The sequence below is a fragment of the Lissotriton helveticus genome, chromosome 7 (genome assembly GCF_964261635.1).
Source record: "Lissotriton helveticus chromosome 7, aLisHel1.1, whole genome shotgun sequence".
NCBI lineage: Eukaryota > Metazoa > Chordata > Amphibia > Caudata > Salamandridae > Lissotriton > Lissotriton helveticus.
The window spans coordinates 1,719,504,610-1,719,522,474 of NC_136068.1; the positions used below are offsets into that span (position 1 = coordinate 1,719,504,610).

Here is a 17,865-nt window from a genome sequence, read left to right on the forward strand (position 1 = left end):
TGTTAAATCCGCAGTGTCCGAATACTTAATGCAGCCCTTTACAGCCGCATCTACACCTCTGTTTGATCTGTTAGGCAGCCACAGAGAAGGTAAGGTTCCTAACTTAACTCGCCCTAGAGGCCACCAGAGCTGAGCACTAGAGCTTGACTTTGGCCTGGTGGTATTAAATGTATTTCGGATTTATTCATCCCAGCAAATTCACTGCACGGTTTCAAGGCATGCGAGGAGCCCGGACACCAGAGAGACTTAGCGAGTATCCGTCACTGACATCTGTGTGTAGCTTAAAAGCTATAGCTTTAGGGGGAAATGTGTACCTTGGACACTGTGAACATTTAGGTAGAAAAGCTTCTATTAAACAACACGATCGAGGGAGCGTTGGTCAGTGCGTAAAGAAAAAAACTGAAGTCGACACACATGGGTTGAGATTATATGTGGCCCAATCATACCTCCAGGTTGGTATGGACCTGACGTGGAGCCGCACAAAGCCAACTGGCACACACGAGAAATGCTCCGGATGCAGTCTGATGCTTAGGGGTATGCACAGGGTGCGGAATCTAGGGTTAATAATAGCCATTTGAAACACTCAACTGTCAGCCCTCTTGTAAAAGTACAACTATGCCTTGGACAAACAGTCTACCGTGTATGTGGAATGGATTCTGAATCAGTCCGGTGCCACGGGCCTCTATTTCCTTTCCCTCCCATCCTATTCAGGACAGAGCATAGTAACATGAAGATAGAAGGGGAGAAAGAGCAAGGGCAGAGAACAGAGGAAATCATTGAGGCGGTGAGCTGTAGAAAGAATTGGGTAATGAACAAAAGAAGAGGAAAGAGAGAACAAGAACAGGAGAAAAGAAAGCAGTAGGGGAGATGAGAGAAAGGAATGAGAACAAGGACACCAGAGACACGTATGAGCAGCAACCTGAAAAGAAGAGACAAGTGGGGACCAGGCACGAAGCAAAGAAAGAAAAGGGAAAGACAGAGAAAAGCACTAACAGGGAAAACAAGAAGAAACTTATCAATAAGAGATGTGACAAACAATAAAGAGGAACAACTAGATAAAGAGAGAGTCAAAGCACAGCAGCAATGAGTAAAGAGGAGAACTGCAGTAAGAGAGAGGGAGGAGGACATCCATGCAAAACATCAAGGAGAGGGAAGAGGCAAAGAAGAACATGAAAACAGGAATGAAGAGAAAGGAGACAAACAAAATATAATGGAACAATAACATGTCGATGAAAGGTAAATGGGAAACTGCTAGCGAGAGTGAGACAAAGAAGAGGTTCAAAGACCGACGCGGGGGCAAATGACAGCAATGTCAGATGAGGAGACAAAAAAAGCGAGGGCAACAACTAGAACGTTGGGGAGATGCATGTGAGAGCATTAAGGAAAAAAGCAATTGACAAAAGCAAGGAGAGAGATAGTGAGAGAAGGAAGGAGTGTGGAAAAAGTAGTGATTTGAAACCGGTTTATAAATCCTTCAGCACTCTGAACCAGAGGGGCCAGCTGTACTCACCAGTCATAAATGGCTCTCTCTACCTCGCGTGCTTGCTCCAGGTTCCCTCTGTACTCTTCTGTTATGCGCTGCACCTGAGGCACCAGCTCGCGGATTTGCTCATCATTCTGTTCTTTAATCCTCTGGATCAGAACTACAATGGGAAAGGGAAAATGGTCAGGGAGGAGGCGACATCTACGAGAAACTCCCCTGACAGTGGCCCACTGCTAAGCAGAGAATGGACTCCGACTGTGCTTGTACCATGCGGTCCTAAAACCACGACATGACTCACCAAGCCAAGGGTCAATAGTCTCGGGCTTTTACCCCACATGCCATTACAACGCAGTTTTTACAACGCAAGTCGTTACAACGACTTGCGTTGGGGGGCGCTGGATAGTGGAATAGTTTAATTTTCTATTCCAACACCAGCCCACGTTGACAGTAGGGAAGGTGTTGGAGAGAAAATTAAACTATTCCCTATCCTACAGCGCCCTCCAGCGCAAGTCGTTGTAACGACTTGCGTTGTAATAGCAGCGTTGTAATAGCAGTACGGGGTAATGCCCGCGTTGTTATGGATGTTTCCCTCTGTCTGCTGGTCTGTAGGTTCGCTGCTTTCTGTCTCTATGGCGATGGGCAGCGGGAGAGACGCACTACTTCTTTTTAATGTCTCTAGTCTTGATGTTCTCCTACTTGCTTGCGAATCTATGGCCCAGGGCTAGTCATCCCTCAATGGATGTTGGCGCATTTCTCCCCCGACACTGTTGTGGTGCGAAGTTTTTGGTCACACATGGTAAATCCCACTTGGCCCCCAGGCAGTGAAGGTATATCTACCATCCTTGGACAGAGAAGGAAGCGGACAGGAGTCCCATGATCCCTTCCTCATACCTCACTTGAAGAAGGGCCCGTTTTGGGACAGACGGACATTCATTCCTGCCAGAGAATGGACATGTTTTTGAGAGTTCCCTATGCTTACTCACTATTTCATTACACATACAGAGACATGCAGACTGATACACACAACAAAGGCTTTTCTGTACCACATTCTGGAACAAACAAGCATTTGCAATGCAATCGGTCTCGCCTTTGGGATCTTATAAGTATTTAGCTATACACCATATTATCCATGGGACCACCTGCACTCACTTTTTAGTTAAAGCCCATTGCTATCAAACATCCCATCTTGTAGAGCATGAACTCTGGCCGTCAGGCCAACCTATCGCCCACTTTTGCTATTATTGTCCACCCCACCACTGCTGAAGTCACTTCCCTACCACCATCACCATTTACTAATCCTACACTAAATACTTTGTCAACAGTCTCCCCTGTTCAAATCACACTCCTGCCGCATCCCTGCACTAGGCCAACAGCCTCTCATGCGGACGCCACTCCCCTGTCATCAATATTCCTCAACACGCTAAACCCATAGCAATAGCAACTTTGCTCATGTTACTTCCTTGACATCACTAATGCCCAAGCTACTTCATGCCAACAATCTATTCTGCTGTCACTCCCTGCCATGGCCACTGCCACCCTCTGCATGCTACTACACCTTCTAGCCACTTCCCTTACTTCCCTCATTGCCCTCCGTACTGTGCGGGCTTGTATCATTAAACCCCATGAAGGCAGCATAAGGACCCCAGCCCTCCCATTTTATGCCCCAGTTCACGTTAATAAAGAACTGCTGTTCCTGGTATGGGCTGATACCCGATATCACAATATTACCCGATATCACAATGATGGAGAAAGCTTGCAATCCTGGGGGAATTTCACACTGCTAGGGGAGCTCAGGCTATGGGAGGAAGCGAACACTGCTGGAAAAAGCTTGCAATGCTAAGGGAATCTCACACTGCTCTACTGGAGCAAGTTCAGAATGCCTTGGAAAGCTCATATTTCCAAGAGAATTTTACACTCATGGGGGAATTTTACACTCATGGGGGAATCGTACAATAATGGAGAAAATCTCAAGCAACTGGAGGAAGTTTACACTGCCCAAGGAAGCGTGCACTGCTGGAGAAGCTTGCACTGCTGGGGGAAGGTCACAATGCTGGGAGAATCTCATACGTTGCTGGAGGAAGCTTGCAATGCTTATGGAATCTCACACTGCTCTGCTAGAGGACGTTCATTCTGCTGGGGAAGCTTATACTGCTAGGAGAAGCTTGCAGCGCTCACAGTTCCTCAGGAAAAGGACCATGCTGGAGAAACTCCCATTGTGGGAGTCCAAGAGTAATGACAGAGGGAACTCGTGCTGCTGGGGGAAGCTTGCGCTGCTGGATGAAGCTGGCGCTGCTGGATGATGCGCACGCTGCTGGTGGAAGCTCGCATTACTTGAGTCCAAGAGCAATGGCAGATCAAACTCGAACTGCTCAAGGAATCTCGCACTGATAGAGAAAGCTTGCAATGCTGGGGGAATCTCGCACATTCCTATGGACGCTCAGGCTACCGGAGGAAGCTGGCACTGCTGGAGAAAGCTTACAATGCGGGAGGAATCTACTATTGTGCAGAAGAAAGTTCAAACTGCCTTGGGAATATCGCACAGTGCCGAAGAAAGCTTGCAATGCTTGGGGGTGCTCACACTGCTCTGCTAGAGAGTTCAGATGGCTGTGGGAACCTTATGCTGCCGGGGTCTCACACTGTTCGGGGATTCACACACTATTGAGGGATTCACAACCTGTTGAATCTCTTTAGCACTAATTGTAAACTTTTAGATGAATCATACATAGCTACAGAAAGCTGCCATCTTTTAAGTCTTGTCCAGCCATATTATATTGGCATAAATATGTGGGTGACGCACTCCCCGTGGCACACACCACCCTTTTCGACAGCTCTGGAGTCCACAGGCCCACCTCGAACCCTTCTCTTGGCACCTGGTCTCTAGCGCTGCTGATAGCTTCTGTGCGCCTCAAAAGCCGGCCCCTTCACCGAACCCCCCCACCTGGTCCTGTAAGATGTATGATACCGCCACGCTTCAAAAGTGGATTCCTCTTGGGTTGGACAAACCGCGCCGAGGTCCAGAAATAAGAAGCCAGCACTGTTTAATAAAAATGTATTGAGTTACAAGTGATCATAAGACCATTAATAGTGGCAGCCGCTAACGAGGGGTGCGCGAGAGTGATCGGAAATCCATGGCGGCTGTTGGTCGCAGGCGTAAGATAGCAGTCTGTAGTGGGTATGTGTTCTGGACAGGTCAGGCAAAATAGAGTGCAAATTCACCCAGCCAATCCCAGGACAAACAAGCATTTAAAATGCAATAGGACTCATATTTACACAAGACCTATTGCATTCGAACAGAAGTGCGGGCATCGAGGTAGGCACGAACGGGAGGGGGGGATGTGGTGGTGGGCAGAGAAGTCATGGACTGCGGGAGGGAACGGGGAACAAAACAGTTTTTAAAGTAAAGGGGCCGATAGACATGAAAGGATAAAAATTACGACATGGCCCTCAGGAGGCGGGACTAACTTGCTGAAAACCAATCAGAATGCAGCATTTAGGATTTCGGCCAATCAAAAAGATAGGTGGAAAGTGGGTGGAGCTTTCCCCGCTATACTGTATACTGCATACCTCGCAAAGCGAGCAGCGCATGTGCTGCAATGCTAGGCGAGACCGTATAATATATAGAACAAGTGTAATGACCTTCACTCCCTGCTCGCGGTTGCTAGCTGGCGCCAAAATGCGGGTGGCACTCGGGAATGGCATCACCGCTAAGTGCCTACATAAAACCACTGACTCCTTTTAATCCAAAAGAGACCCAGCACTCCCTCATTGGACACAGTTCTTTAATAAAATATCACCACCATACAAACAATAGAGACGTGTTTCGGCACTTGCTGCTTCTTTCAATCTTTGTTCAGGTCTTGTTCAGGTTACGCCCTTTATGCAAATTTTGTAATCCACTCGCATGGAAGAAAAACTCTCCCTGATATCTCTTAGCCAAGCCGTCAAAATAAACGTAATGCTGTTTTGTATTTCCATCGTTGCAGTGAAGAGTTTCCAATAATATTGTGTAGCACAACCCAAACAGTTAATACTAAGTGGTAAGTGGCTTAGTTTCCAATTCTCACCGCTACATACGTGGTGCCCAGCTCCGATTACTTAAATTCCATCAGTCCAGATAGGCTTCGTGCAGGAGCAGATATGTCCTCACCGTAAGTGTACCTTAAGGTGTACGACCTCTGCTCCAACCTCATCCCTTCACCATCTCTGGTTCTTCCTAGGTCCCGGGGGCAAGCTGGCCTCTAATCTTCGATTCCTGCTGGCGCCAAAATGCAGGTGGTGCTTGGGAATGGCGCTACCGCTAAGCGCCTACACAAAACCATTGACTCCTTTTAATTCAAAAGAGACCCGGCACTAGGTCATCAGACACAGTTCTCTAATAACATATCGCCACCATACAAACAGACGCATTTCGGCACTTGCTGCCCTTTTAGGTCGAGACTAGCGGCAGCGCGCATGCATTGCTCGCTCTGCGAGTCATGCTTTATTAGGGTATGCACTAGCAGCCTCGCCCACTCTCCGCCCACATTTGTCATTGGCTTTGTGTCATTGTCCTTCTTAAATAGTGCCTTCTGACACGTAAATAGGCTGGTTAGTCCCACCTTGTCTGCATTTGTTACCGCCCATAACAGGACCTTTCACATGCCTTCTTACACAGTTGGCTTTATCTAGGGGGTGAGCACTATTTTGTTTTAGGACACTGATGGGGACACCGGCGGCTGCTATTTTTGTTGTTGTTTTAGTACTAATCTGCTGAGCGCAGCGCCCGCTTTAGAGACACTATGCTCTGTTTATTATTATTTTTTATTTAATACCGAAGGTTGGCTCCAGCTTCAGGGACATCACACTCTGTTTATTTATTTTTCTTTTGTAATTTAATACAGAGCGTGGAGCCCGCTTCAGGGACACCGCGCTCTCTTTTTGTTTTTACTTTAATGAGCGTGGCACCCGCTTCACGGACACCGCACTCTGCAATGCAATAGGTGTTGCTTTTGGTATTATAAATCACAATGCCTTTTCATTTTTTATAAAAGGCAATTTCATTTACAATGCCAATAGCTCGAAAACTCGCAATTGCCAGACCTATTGCATTGTAAACGCTTGTTCAATATTTGTTCAGTTCTTGTTCTGGTTATGCCCTTTAGGCAAATTTGTAATCCACTCGCACAGACTAAATACTCCCCCTGATCTCTCAGCCATGCCGAAATAATATAAGCAATGTTGTTTTCTATATCCATGGCTGCAGTGAAGAGTTTCTAGTGATCCAACAATATTGTGCTTTACAACTCACAGTTAATACCATGTGGTAAGTGGCTTATTTTCCAATTCTCACCGCTACATAGTGTTATTACCACCACAAATATATAGGAAAACAAGAAACCCAAAGAATGTATACAGAATGAAGAAAGAGTGTGTTCGATTTGTTGATATATAATTCTGTCTATATTTTTACATAAAGGCACACAGATGATGGATGGAATGCGGAACAAATCAAACATTCACATCAGTAAAGTGATCTGGATTAAATGCATTGTTCTTTTGCTCACCCTGCCACCCCAGTTTAGACCCAGTCATATGGAAATCAGTCTTGACCCTGCTCCTATTGGGAACAGTCTAGCCCGCACTGCCAAGGCGGGTCCTCTCTGGCCCGGAAACAAGCATCCTGGAACTGGTTTCGGGGTAACCTCCCTCATCAGCCAGGCTAGTTTGAATCCAGTGGCACAGCGAGCAAGGAACCCACATCTGGGCATACCCATCCCACTTAGGGCGAATAGTGCTATGCAAAAAAAAGATGGACGGAATGCTGAATGAATAAAACATTCACCCACAGTCAAGAGAAGGGATTTGGGTTAAATTCATTGTTCTTTTGCTCATCACACCACCCCAGTATAGAACCAGTCACATGGAAATCAGTCTTGACCCTGTTCCTCATGGGAACAGTCCAGCCCAAATTGCCAAGTCAGGTCATATCTGGACCAGAAAAAAAGCATCCTTCGTCCATCATTTTATTTTGTGATGTTGGCTTTTGTTAACAGTAACATACAGAACCAGCATACCCGAGAGCCAATGCTTCACGACCGAAGTTTTGCTTTTGCCCCAGACACAGTTTGCTACAATGTGCTATTTCCAAACACAGAGTGCAATTTTCTTACAGATCCCCTCACACTGGGGTCCGCGATAAAGATGCTCTTTGATTATGGCATGTGGAGTGAAATGTAGTGTATGAAAAATTAGAAATACATTTGTAGACGGTCACCTTTTTGTAACAGGCTGCACACCTTGGTCTTGTTTAACAATGGCCAACATTTGTATGCATAATGTGACTAAAAGATTTAACCGAAATATGACACAGCCTTGATGAAGCCCACGGACATTTGAAGAATGTTGGCTCTAAGTGGTTACCCACAGTACCTGTGCACTTATGTCATTTGAAAATGTAAAGAATAAAGTGAATAATAAAGGAAATCTTTATCTTAATTCCTCCTGCTCAAGTCTGACCTCTTGGGTTGACAAGAACGGCAAGGTTTGAAGGCACTATTGACTTGTTCCATTTTCTTACTTTTGATGCCTGTACTTGTAGCAGGTTCACCTGCTTATGACTCGAGAGTACTGCCACCTGGGAAATCACATTCCTTGCTGACATTCAAAAAACATGGTTTGCTGTATCTGATCTGCGATGGTTGCTCAGCAGGTTGGACAGTTGCTTTCAATCAATCAATCAATCAAAGCATTTATAAAGCGCGCTACTCACCCAGAGGGTCTCAAGGCGCTGGGGGGAGGGGGTCTGCTACTGCTCGAACAGCCAGGTCTTGAGCTGCTTCCTGAAGGCGAGGTGGTCCTGGGTCAGGCGGAGGTGGGTCGGAAGGGAGTTCCAAGTCTTCGCGGCCAGGTGGGAGAAGGACCTTCCTCCTGTGGTGGCTCTTCGGATGCGGGGGACGGCGGCGAGGGCGTGGTTGGTCGATCGAAGCTGGCGTTTGGGAACGTAGAAGTTGAGGCGGCTGTTGAGGTATCCTGGGCCTTGGTTGTGTAGGGCTTTGTGTGCGTGGGTGAGGAGCCGGAAGGTGATTCTCTTGTTGACCGGGAGCAAGTGCAGGTCTCTCAGGTGTCCGGAGATGTGGCTGCGTCGGGGGATGTCCAGGATGAGTCGTGCTGAGGTGTTCTGGATCCGCTGGAGTCTCTTCTGGAGTTTGGCGGTGGTTCCGGCGTAAAGGGAGTTGCCGTAGTCCAGACGGCTGGTGACGAGGGCCTGGGTGACCGTCTTCCTGGTCTCGGTGGGGATCCATCGGAAGATCTTACGTAGCATGCGCAGGATGTTGAAGCACGACGAGGAGACGGCGTTGACTTGTCTGGTCATGGAGAGGGAGGAGTCAAGGATGAAGCCCAGGTTGCGTGCGTGGTCTGTGGGTTTGGGTGCGCTGCCCAGGGCGGGGGGCCACCAGGAGTCTTCCCAGGCGGAGGGTGAAGATCCAAGGATGAGGACTTCCGTCTTGTCCGAGTTCAGTTTCAGGCGGCTGTTCATCATCCACTTGGCAACGTCCGTCATCCCTTAGTGAAGGTTGGCTCTGGCGGTGACGGGGTCGTTGGTGAGGGAGAGGATCAGCTGGGTGTCGTCGGCGTAGGAGATGATGTTGAGGTTGTGCTGGCGTGCGATGGCTGCGAGGGGGCTCATGTAGACGTTGAAGAGTGTTGGGCTGAGCGAGGAGCCTTGAGGGACGCCGCAGATGACTTCGGTGGCCTCCGATGTGAACGGGGGGAGGCGGACTCTCTGTGTCCTTCCGGCGAGGAAGGAGATGATCCACTCCAGTGCCTTCTCCTGGATTCCGACGTTGCTGAGGCGCTGTACTAGGGTACGGTGGCAGACCGTGTCGAAGGCCGCGGATAGGTCCAGGAGGATGAGGGCCGCTGTCTCTCCGTTGTCGAGCAGGGCTCGGATGTCATCGGTAGCTGCGATCAGGGCGGACTCGGTGCTGTGGTTGGCCCGGAAGCCAGACTGCGAGAGGTCGAGGGAGCCGTTCGTCTCGAGGAAGGCGGCCAGTTGCTTGCTGACGGTCTTCTCGATGACTTTTGCCGGAAACGGGAGCAGCGAGATGGGGCGGTAGTTCTTGAGGTCGGTGGGGTCGGCTGATGGCTTCTTAAGTAGGGCGCTGAGTTCGGCGTGCTTCCAGCTCTCCGGGAAGGTCGCGGTGTTGAAGGAGGTGTTGATGATGTCCCGCAGGTGGGGTGCGATGACAGCGTCGGCCTTGTTGAAGACGTGGTGAGGGCAGGGTCTGTCGGAGATCCGGAGTGGATGGAGTTCATCGTGTGGACGGTGTCTTCGGTGCTGATCGTGGTCCAGGCGCGGAGGGTGGTTGTGGGGGGCGGTGGTTCGGTCGTGGCGTGCGCCGGTTGAGTGCTGAAGCTGTTGTGTATGTCCGCGATCTTGTTGTGGAAGTAGGAGGCGAGGGAGTTGCAGAGGTCTTGCGAAGGGGTGATGTCGTTGTTTCCGGCGTTGGGGTTGGAGAGCTCTTTCACGATGTTGAAGAGTTCCTTGCTGTTGTGTGCGTTGTTGTCCAGTCGTTCCTTGAATGCGGTTTTCTTGGTGGTGTGGATCAGTTGGTGGTGTTTTCGGGTGGCGAACTTGAGGGCAGTCATGTTGTCCGGTGTTGGGTCTCTGCGCCAGGTTTTCTCGAGTGCTCTGCAGTTCTTCTTGGAGCTCTTGAGTTCATCGTTAAACCATGCTGCTTTCTTGCTGCCGGGTCGGCTCGGCGGGGTCTTCAGAGGGGCGAGGTCGTCTGCGCAATCGCTGATCCATTTCGTGAGGTTGGTGGCCGCTTGGCTGGGGTTCGTTGTGCTGGTGGGAGGGTTCTTGCTCAGGGAATCGGCGAGCTGGTCTGCAGTGATCTTGTTCCAGCTTCTGCGGGGAACCTGTTGCTGGTGATGGTGGAACGTGGTCCTTCTGAAGCTGAAGTGGACGCAGCTGTGGTCCGTCCAGTGGAGTCCCGTGGCATGGCTGAAGGCGATGTCCTTGCTGGAAGAGAAGACCGGGTCGAGTGTGTGTCCGGCGTAGTGGGTGGGGGTGGTAACCAGTTGCTTGAGTCCGAGGTTGGAGAGGTTGTCCAGCAGGGTGGTGGTGTTGCGGTCGTTGTTGTTCTCCAGGTGGAAGTTGAGGTCCCCGAGGAGGATGTAGTCAGCGGAGAGGAGGGCGTGTGGGCTGATTAAGTCGGCGATGTCCTCGCTGAATTGTGTGCGTGGTCCCGGGGGTCTGTAGATGAGGGTGCCTCTGAGGGTGGTCTTGGGGTTGATGTGGACCTGGAAGTGCAGGTGTTCGGCGGGTGCGAGGGAGTCGTCGGTGTTGGTCGTGATGCGGATCGTGTTCTTGTGGATGATGGCGATGCCTCCTCCTGTCTGGTTGACGCGGTCCCTCCGAATGATCTTGTAGTCCTCCGGGATGGCGATGGCGAGGTCGGGCGCTGAGGAGGCATTCATCCAGGTTTCCGTGAGGAAGGCGACGTCTCGGGCTGTGTTGTCGAGCAGGTTCCAGAGCTCAACGGCGTGTCTGTGGACGGAGCGGGTGTTGAGCAGGATGCACTTCAGGTGGGTGCTGCTGGAGTTCGGCTTGGTGGGTGCTGGTGTGGCGTGGGTCCGGTTGCAGGTGAACTTGCAGGAGTGGCAGCTGAAGGGTCCGTGGGTGCGTCTCGGTGTGGCACGGTAGCAGCCTGGGGTTCGGCCGGTGTTGAGTGCGATGAGTTCAGTGGCGTCGTAGGTCCGTCTGGTCGGCTTCCGTCGGTGGGGGCCAGGGGTCCTGGCACTGGGCGCGGTCCAGGCGCGGACGGGCGCAGACGGGCTTACCTTTGGCGCACCTTCGGCGCTCAATCGGTGCTCCCGCTGCGCGGTCGCTGAGGGGGCGTCATAAGAAGGGAGCCGGGAGGGAGGGTCCGCTGGGAGGCGGGAGCTGCTGACCAATCGGCAGGGGAGGGGGCGGGGCCGCAGGCAGGCAGCGGCGGGAAAGCGGGAGCAGGCAGGCTGGGCGGGCGGCCCTGTGGCGGCTGGGGCTCGGCTCGGCGGCAGAGGAGACAGGCAGCAGGATGCTCAGGAGGCAGCAGGAGAGGTAAGGAGCGTGGGGGCGACCAGGCCGAGGGCGCAGTGGTCGCTCCCGAGTGGCAGGCTAGGTCCCCTTTAAGAAGGGAGCTGGGAGGGAGGGTCCGCAGGGAGGCGGGAGCTGCTGACCAATCGGCAGGCGAGGGGGCGGGGCCGCAGGCAGGCAGCGGCGGGAAAGCGGGAGCAGGCAGGCTGGGCGGGCGTCCCTGTGGCGGCTGGCGCGCTGCTCGGCGTCGGCGGCAGAGGAGACAGGCAGCAGGATGCTCAGGAGGCAGCAGGAGAGGTAAGGAGCGTGGGGGCGACCAGGCCGAGGGCGCAGTGGTCGCTCCCGAGTGGCAGGCTAGGTCCCCTTTAAGAAGGGAGCCGGGAGGGAGGGTCCGCTGGGAGGCGGGAGCTGCTGACCAATCGGCAGGCGAGGGGGCGGGGCCGCAGGCAGACAGCGGCAGGAAAGCGGGAGCAGGCAGGCTGGGCGGGCGGCCCTGTGGCGGCTGGGGCGCGGCTCGGCGTCGGCGGCAGAGGAGACAGGCAGCAGGATTATGATTATTGTCCACTAAGTGAACATCCTGCCTTGAACCCAGGTCTCCACAACTGACATAACACTTTCCATGTAGCATGGGTGGAAGGAATATAATTATAATTTCATCACTGCCTATTGGGTCGCTTGACCGTCATGACGTGCAAGTGCGAAAGTTTAAGGAACCACAAGGAGGTAGATATACCAGATGGAGGTAACTGGCTCAGGCTTGGGGTTTTTGAAACCGAGGATTCTGGAGAATGACAAATTCCTGCTTCCCTCCTCTGGAAACTGGCGGTCTCCTTATTTAGGGCTTGTGGGATGTAAAAAGTAGGGGGTATCTCTAAAGGGGCGTGACCTATGTAATTCAGGGTGTGGTTTAAACAGAAACGTATTCTCTTTTGCGATTTCCCCACAGTATCACCCGACTTGCATTTGGATAGGTCTCCAAACGTTTTGTTATTGTAGCCAGATATACAACACAAAAGCTATAATATATTTAAGACCAATGAGGGCTATTTGCTCTGTCAATGGTTGTTAGCTCTTTAAGAAAAATGAGAAACAATAATGATTTTGGTTTGATTATTATTTGAAATGTTTTCTATTCTCAAATTGAGACTGTGAATTAAACATTAGTGGGGCCTGTGGAAGGGGTAGTGGTCTCTAGTGTCTTAATCACTCCTGTAGGACAGGGTTACACACATCCACAGACCACTATATAGTGAGAAAGGCCACACTTTAATAGGACAGGTCTGCAGTCAAGCCGACATTCCAATGCAATAAAGTGTACCAAAGCCTTACTATTAGATCCTGAACAACCAGGATATCACTCCTCCCTTACAGTCCCACTCTACCAAAATGCCAAACCTATCCCAAAGACATCAGTGAAGCCCCACGCACATTTTTCCTATCTAATCTCACAACCCTTCTATCCACAGCCACCTCACTCAAACAAGTCAGCCAAAGCTCCCCCCAGCTTAACCCGCTCCAACGGTACCCTACTTGTACACAGAGACCCGATCTGTGCTTTCCTCCTCCCTCCAGAGGGGTTAATACGTCTGCTCATGATTCACCGTCTCCCCCACCACCACATCTACTGCCACTAGAGCTCAGAAAAAATGGTGCTTGTCCTACAGCAATGCATTCTTTCTGAAATCTTCAACACTTGAGCTGGATCCTGTGGCAAAACAGCAAAAACATATCCCCCACCCACCTTCTCTACACAGTTTGTTAAACCGTACTGTTCGACTAGCTGGGTGGGCGGACCAATAGGAAATCACAACTCTAATCACCCACGGATCAGCCACAGAGGCTGCACCCTGGACTATATACACGCGCATATATATATATATACATATACACCCACACACATTTATATACATACACACACACACATATACACACACACACACACACATATACACACACACACACACACACATATATATATATATATATATATATATATATACACACATATATATATATATATATATATATATACACACACACATATATATATATATACATACATATATACACACATACACACACACACTGTCCAACAAATGCAAAGTTGTATTTCCCACCACTGACGTACCAATGTAGGAAGCTGGCTCTGTATATACAATACCAAAGTGAGGTATAATGTGCACAGAGTCCAGTGGAACCCCAAAGGTAGGCAGAGGTAAAAGTAGATAGCACCTTTCTCTCTATTTCTGGTAGTGTGGGCGGGCAGTAAGGCTTTATCAGAGGGTAGTGTTAAGCATTTGTATAAAACTTCTTCAATCAGCAAATGATGTCAAACTCTAAGACTGAACTCAGACCAATTTGTTTGTATAAAAATATTATTTAGTTGTATTTATTTCAATGCACAGGTAAGTTTATTTGATAATTTTCAAGGCAGGTTGAACAATACAAGCAAGCTGAATGAATGTTACAGGTTTGTAAATACTTTCAATGCAGTGGAAATTACGGCTAGATCACTCTGAAATACTTTTTAGATTAACTTCTGGATTACCTTTTTTACTGCGATACACCTAGATATCACACTGGGACATTTCCTAGGGAAAAGGTAAGTAAACAATTTTATGTTCTTTGCAGTTTTTCAAAGTTCAATACAAAACCAACTCCACAAGAATATTTTTGAAGGAAAAAAAGTCAATGTATTCCTAAGGAGAGAAATGAAGTTATTGGTTAACACTTAAGTACTTAGTTGTGGGAGTTGGTATTCTGAGGTTAGAACCAGGGTTCCCCCAGAGTCGAGGATGCACTCTCAAAACACCCTCAGTGGCTTAGGGCAGCCGGGTGCAGAGTGCTGAAGCCCAATGTTATCCAATGGCGGATAGGGGGCCTCTTGTTGGTGGCTGCTCACAAGCCGGCCACTAGGTTGTGGGAGCAAAGTCCTGGTGTTAAACTCAGGGCAAAGGTGGATCCGGTTTTTGCACACAAAGTGCACCCGCGGCTGGGTGCAGGGTGCAGTTTTGGCATCGGGTGCCCTGTTTCAAACGGTTTTAGATTTTGGCTGCAGGCTCGGTCCAGGAAGACTTCGGGAGCAATAAACAGCTAGGCAGGTAAGTTGGAGGGCTCGGGGACGTAGGTGCACCTCAGGTTCTTTTCTCTAGGGCTTAGGGTGGCTGGATGCAGGGGTGTCTTGAGGTCGGATTTCACCCTATCGGGCCAATCGTGGTTGGCGGGGTCCCCGCACAGAGGCTGCAGGCGACGCCAGGGAGCCCCGGAGGAGTCAACCCATGGCGGACTCGGACTCTGGAGTGCTGGGGGATCTCGCGGGGACCGGTGGGCCACTCGAACTCAGGCTATAGCAACAGGTGCAGTGGTGGTTCCAGGCGTCGGGTTTCTTTGTGCAGTCAGTCCTCCCAGGGGTTCTAGAGGTCGCTGGCTGCAGGACAAGGAGACTTTTGGCACAGGATCTCTGGAAAACTGCAGACCGGCCAGTAGGGCTGGGGCCAAGTACGTTCTTCTCTGCAGTCTCCTCTGCTGGGTGTCTTCTTTCGTCCTCGTTCTTCGTAGGTTGCCGGAATCTGCATCTTAGTTCAGGGCTGCCCCCTGAATACTTTGTTTAGGGGTCATTTTAGGGGTCTCGAGGTCAGTAGCCAATGGGCTACTGACCTTAGGGTGACTAGACCCTTTGTGTGCTCACCCCACGTGGTGGAGTGAGCACAATCCCTAATCCTGATTGGAGAGTGCCTGCCATCTGCAAGATGGAGGGCACTGACGAGTGGGCTACACTTCACCTCCCCCCATCTGAGGGGAATTTAAATACTTAGGCATATGGATCAAGAAGTCGACAGAAGACTTCCTAACATTAAATATCCACTGTCAGCTGACGAGACTGCAGAGAGATGTGGCACACTGGTGGCAGCTACCGATATTCCTTATGGGCAGGGTAGTCTTGTTTACAATGATGGCCCTACCGCGATTACTTTATATACTGCAGAACACCCCCCCACAAGATCTGGGATACCTTTTTCCGGGCAATCGAGGGGTAACAGCGCAGCCTCCTGTGGGAGGGAGGCAAGTCATGTGTGGCCTTACGTAAACTTCAACAGGGGGTCTATGAGGGTGGATTGGCGGTCCGAGACACTCGTAGCTACTACCTGGCGGGCCACTTAATTAACGTGAATGGTTGGGCTTTCGCACCTCATGCTGAAATGGCATACACAAACGGTCGTTGAAACATGGCATATAGCCACTAAGCTAGTGGGGTGGGACTCTAAATTGACACAACAAACGCCACTATGGTAAGTGATGCACTGGGCGAGGTGGGGTGCTTACAGGGATTCCGTGGATGGAGTCTTATTGGCATTGACACCCGGGGGGCTATATGGCGTAACGGGACCATGGTCATGTTTGCGGATCTCCAGACAGAATATCAAATGGCTAACGGAGAGCAATTAAGCCGTGCCCTACGATGCCACGTCCATGAGGGGGTGAGAGGGGGGGGGGTGTCAATGCATGACTAATCCCCACTGGAAGATCAGTTACTACTAGACCCCATGACTGACAGACGTTTTCCCTCACATACCGGAAGTTAATGAACAATCTCCCAGACCCCCTGGGCAAACTAAGAGAAGCCTTGGAATCAGACATGGGACTGCTGGAAGAGGATGATTGGCAGGAAGCAATCCAGAGTCCTATGGAGGTAGCCATATGGGCAAGATTCAGGATAATTTAACTCCCGAGTCCTTCACAGGTAATACACTCCCAGAACACTCCAACATAGGATAGGCAGATCTGACGCAGACCTTTGGGCCAGGGGGTGTGGGGAGACAGGCACCTTCTTTCACATAATCTGGGCATGTCCGAAGATTCAACGATATTTCACAGGAGTTGCTGGGGTGATGGCCAGGGTGGTGGGCATGCGGTTTACCTGGATGCGCGTTGGCACTTCGTGGGAGTCACAGGAGAGACCAGGTGGCACGCACGCACGAAGACCTGGCCTTGGGGTGGCAAAACAAAATATTGCAAGTTTTTTTTGGGATAAAATACAAGTTGAATATAGAGGAATGGGTTACTCAATTCTTTGCTGTAAATAAGAGTTTGTGGTCTCATACAAGCAGTTTAGTTTGCTTTTGAAAATAGAGTAATTCAACATTTTTGGTTGATTTTATGTTTTTCTTCCTTATTGTATAAGTGTGAAAGAGTCATACAAGTGTGTTTGCCTCGATCGTATCACTCATTATTTAACATGGAATTTACTTTCATAAAAGTCTTTTGAGCACTAGAGTGCGATTTAATCTGTTTTTGATTTCAGTTGTGCTAGTGTGTCTAAAGAGCTTATTTTCACACCAAAACAAATAATTTCGAGACTCTTTTCTTCTTAAGGTTAAGAATTCGGATCTAAAAGTGCTAGCAAGAGACTGCTAGTATCTTGCTCACTCGCCTTTATATCTGCTTGACTGTGTGTTAGGGGAAGGCAGTCTCATGTTGTAATTATATGGCAGTTTGTGTTAGTGGAAGGGCTTCTGTTGGTTTTAGACTGATGGAAATTGTAAGTTAAAGAGCATCCTTAGCTTGCAAACCCAATACAATGCATGCTGGGGAGAATGGGAACACATGCTCGTGAGTGCACTATACATAACGCACTTGACTCCATCACAGCTCCTGGAAAAACCTCTGTTTGCACAGTTGTTAGTCATAGGGTCCTTACCCTGTGCCTCTGGCTGCTGGGCCAATATCTGCTGCTTTAGATTGTCCACTTTCTCAGTACAGTACATAACTTGCTGCTGCAACCTCATCTGCTCTGCCTTCAGATCAGATAAATGCATAAACATCTTGTCTGCCGCCTGGAAAGAAAAAGAAAAAAAGATTAATCAAAGATTACTGAATGAGTAATAGTATAACTCTGACGATCAAGAAGACTATCTAGTATTTGAGCTACATCTAAGGATAGGTTTTGTTTTGTGGTATTAGTACAACATTTAGACTCCAGAAGCGCGAGGACGTGGACCTTTTTTTGGGGGGGGGGAAGGGGAGCTGGTTATATAGCGCAAACTCAACCTAAAGGTATCAGAGCACTTTAAATGAGCACCAGTTATGTTACAGACTGACACATTCATTTTTCTGGTAGGCAAGGGGAGATTAAGTGATTTGTTCAGAATCACAGGATGTTGCGCGTCCCTGCCGAGATTCGAACCCAGATCCCCAGCTTCGTGGGCGACCGCTCTAGCCGTTAGGACACATCCTCACTTTGCTTCCTCTTGGAATATTTTGAAGACTGGTGTACTGAAGAAGCTTTTCCCCATATGGCCCCTAGTGTATGCCCACTGTGGCT

At 49.7% G+C, this 17,865-nt stretch overlaps 1 protein-coding gene across 1 annotated transcript in view; it reads right to left on the reverse strand.

Moving 5' to 3' along the window:
* The window catches only part of HAUS5 (HAUS augmin like complex subunit 5), a 264,940-nt gene that overhangs the window by 40,994 nt on the left and 206,081 nt on the right, over nucleotides 1-17,865 (reverse strand). The window contains exons 17-18 of the mRNA XM_078655427.1: nucleotides 17,242-17,377; nucleotides 1,511-1,643 (exon numbers count right to left, since the gene is read on the reverse strand). Of these exons, the coding sequence (XP_078511553.1) occupies nucleotides 1,511-1,643; nucleotides 17,242-17,377 (269 nt within the window). The remainder of the gene's footprint in view (nucleotides 1-1,510; nucleotides 1,644-17,241; nucleotides 17,378-17,865) is intronic.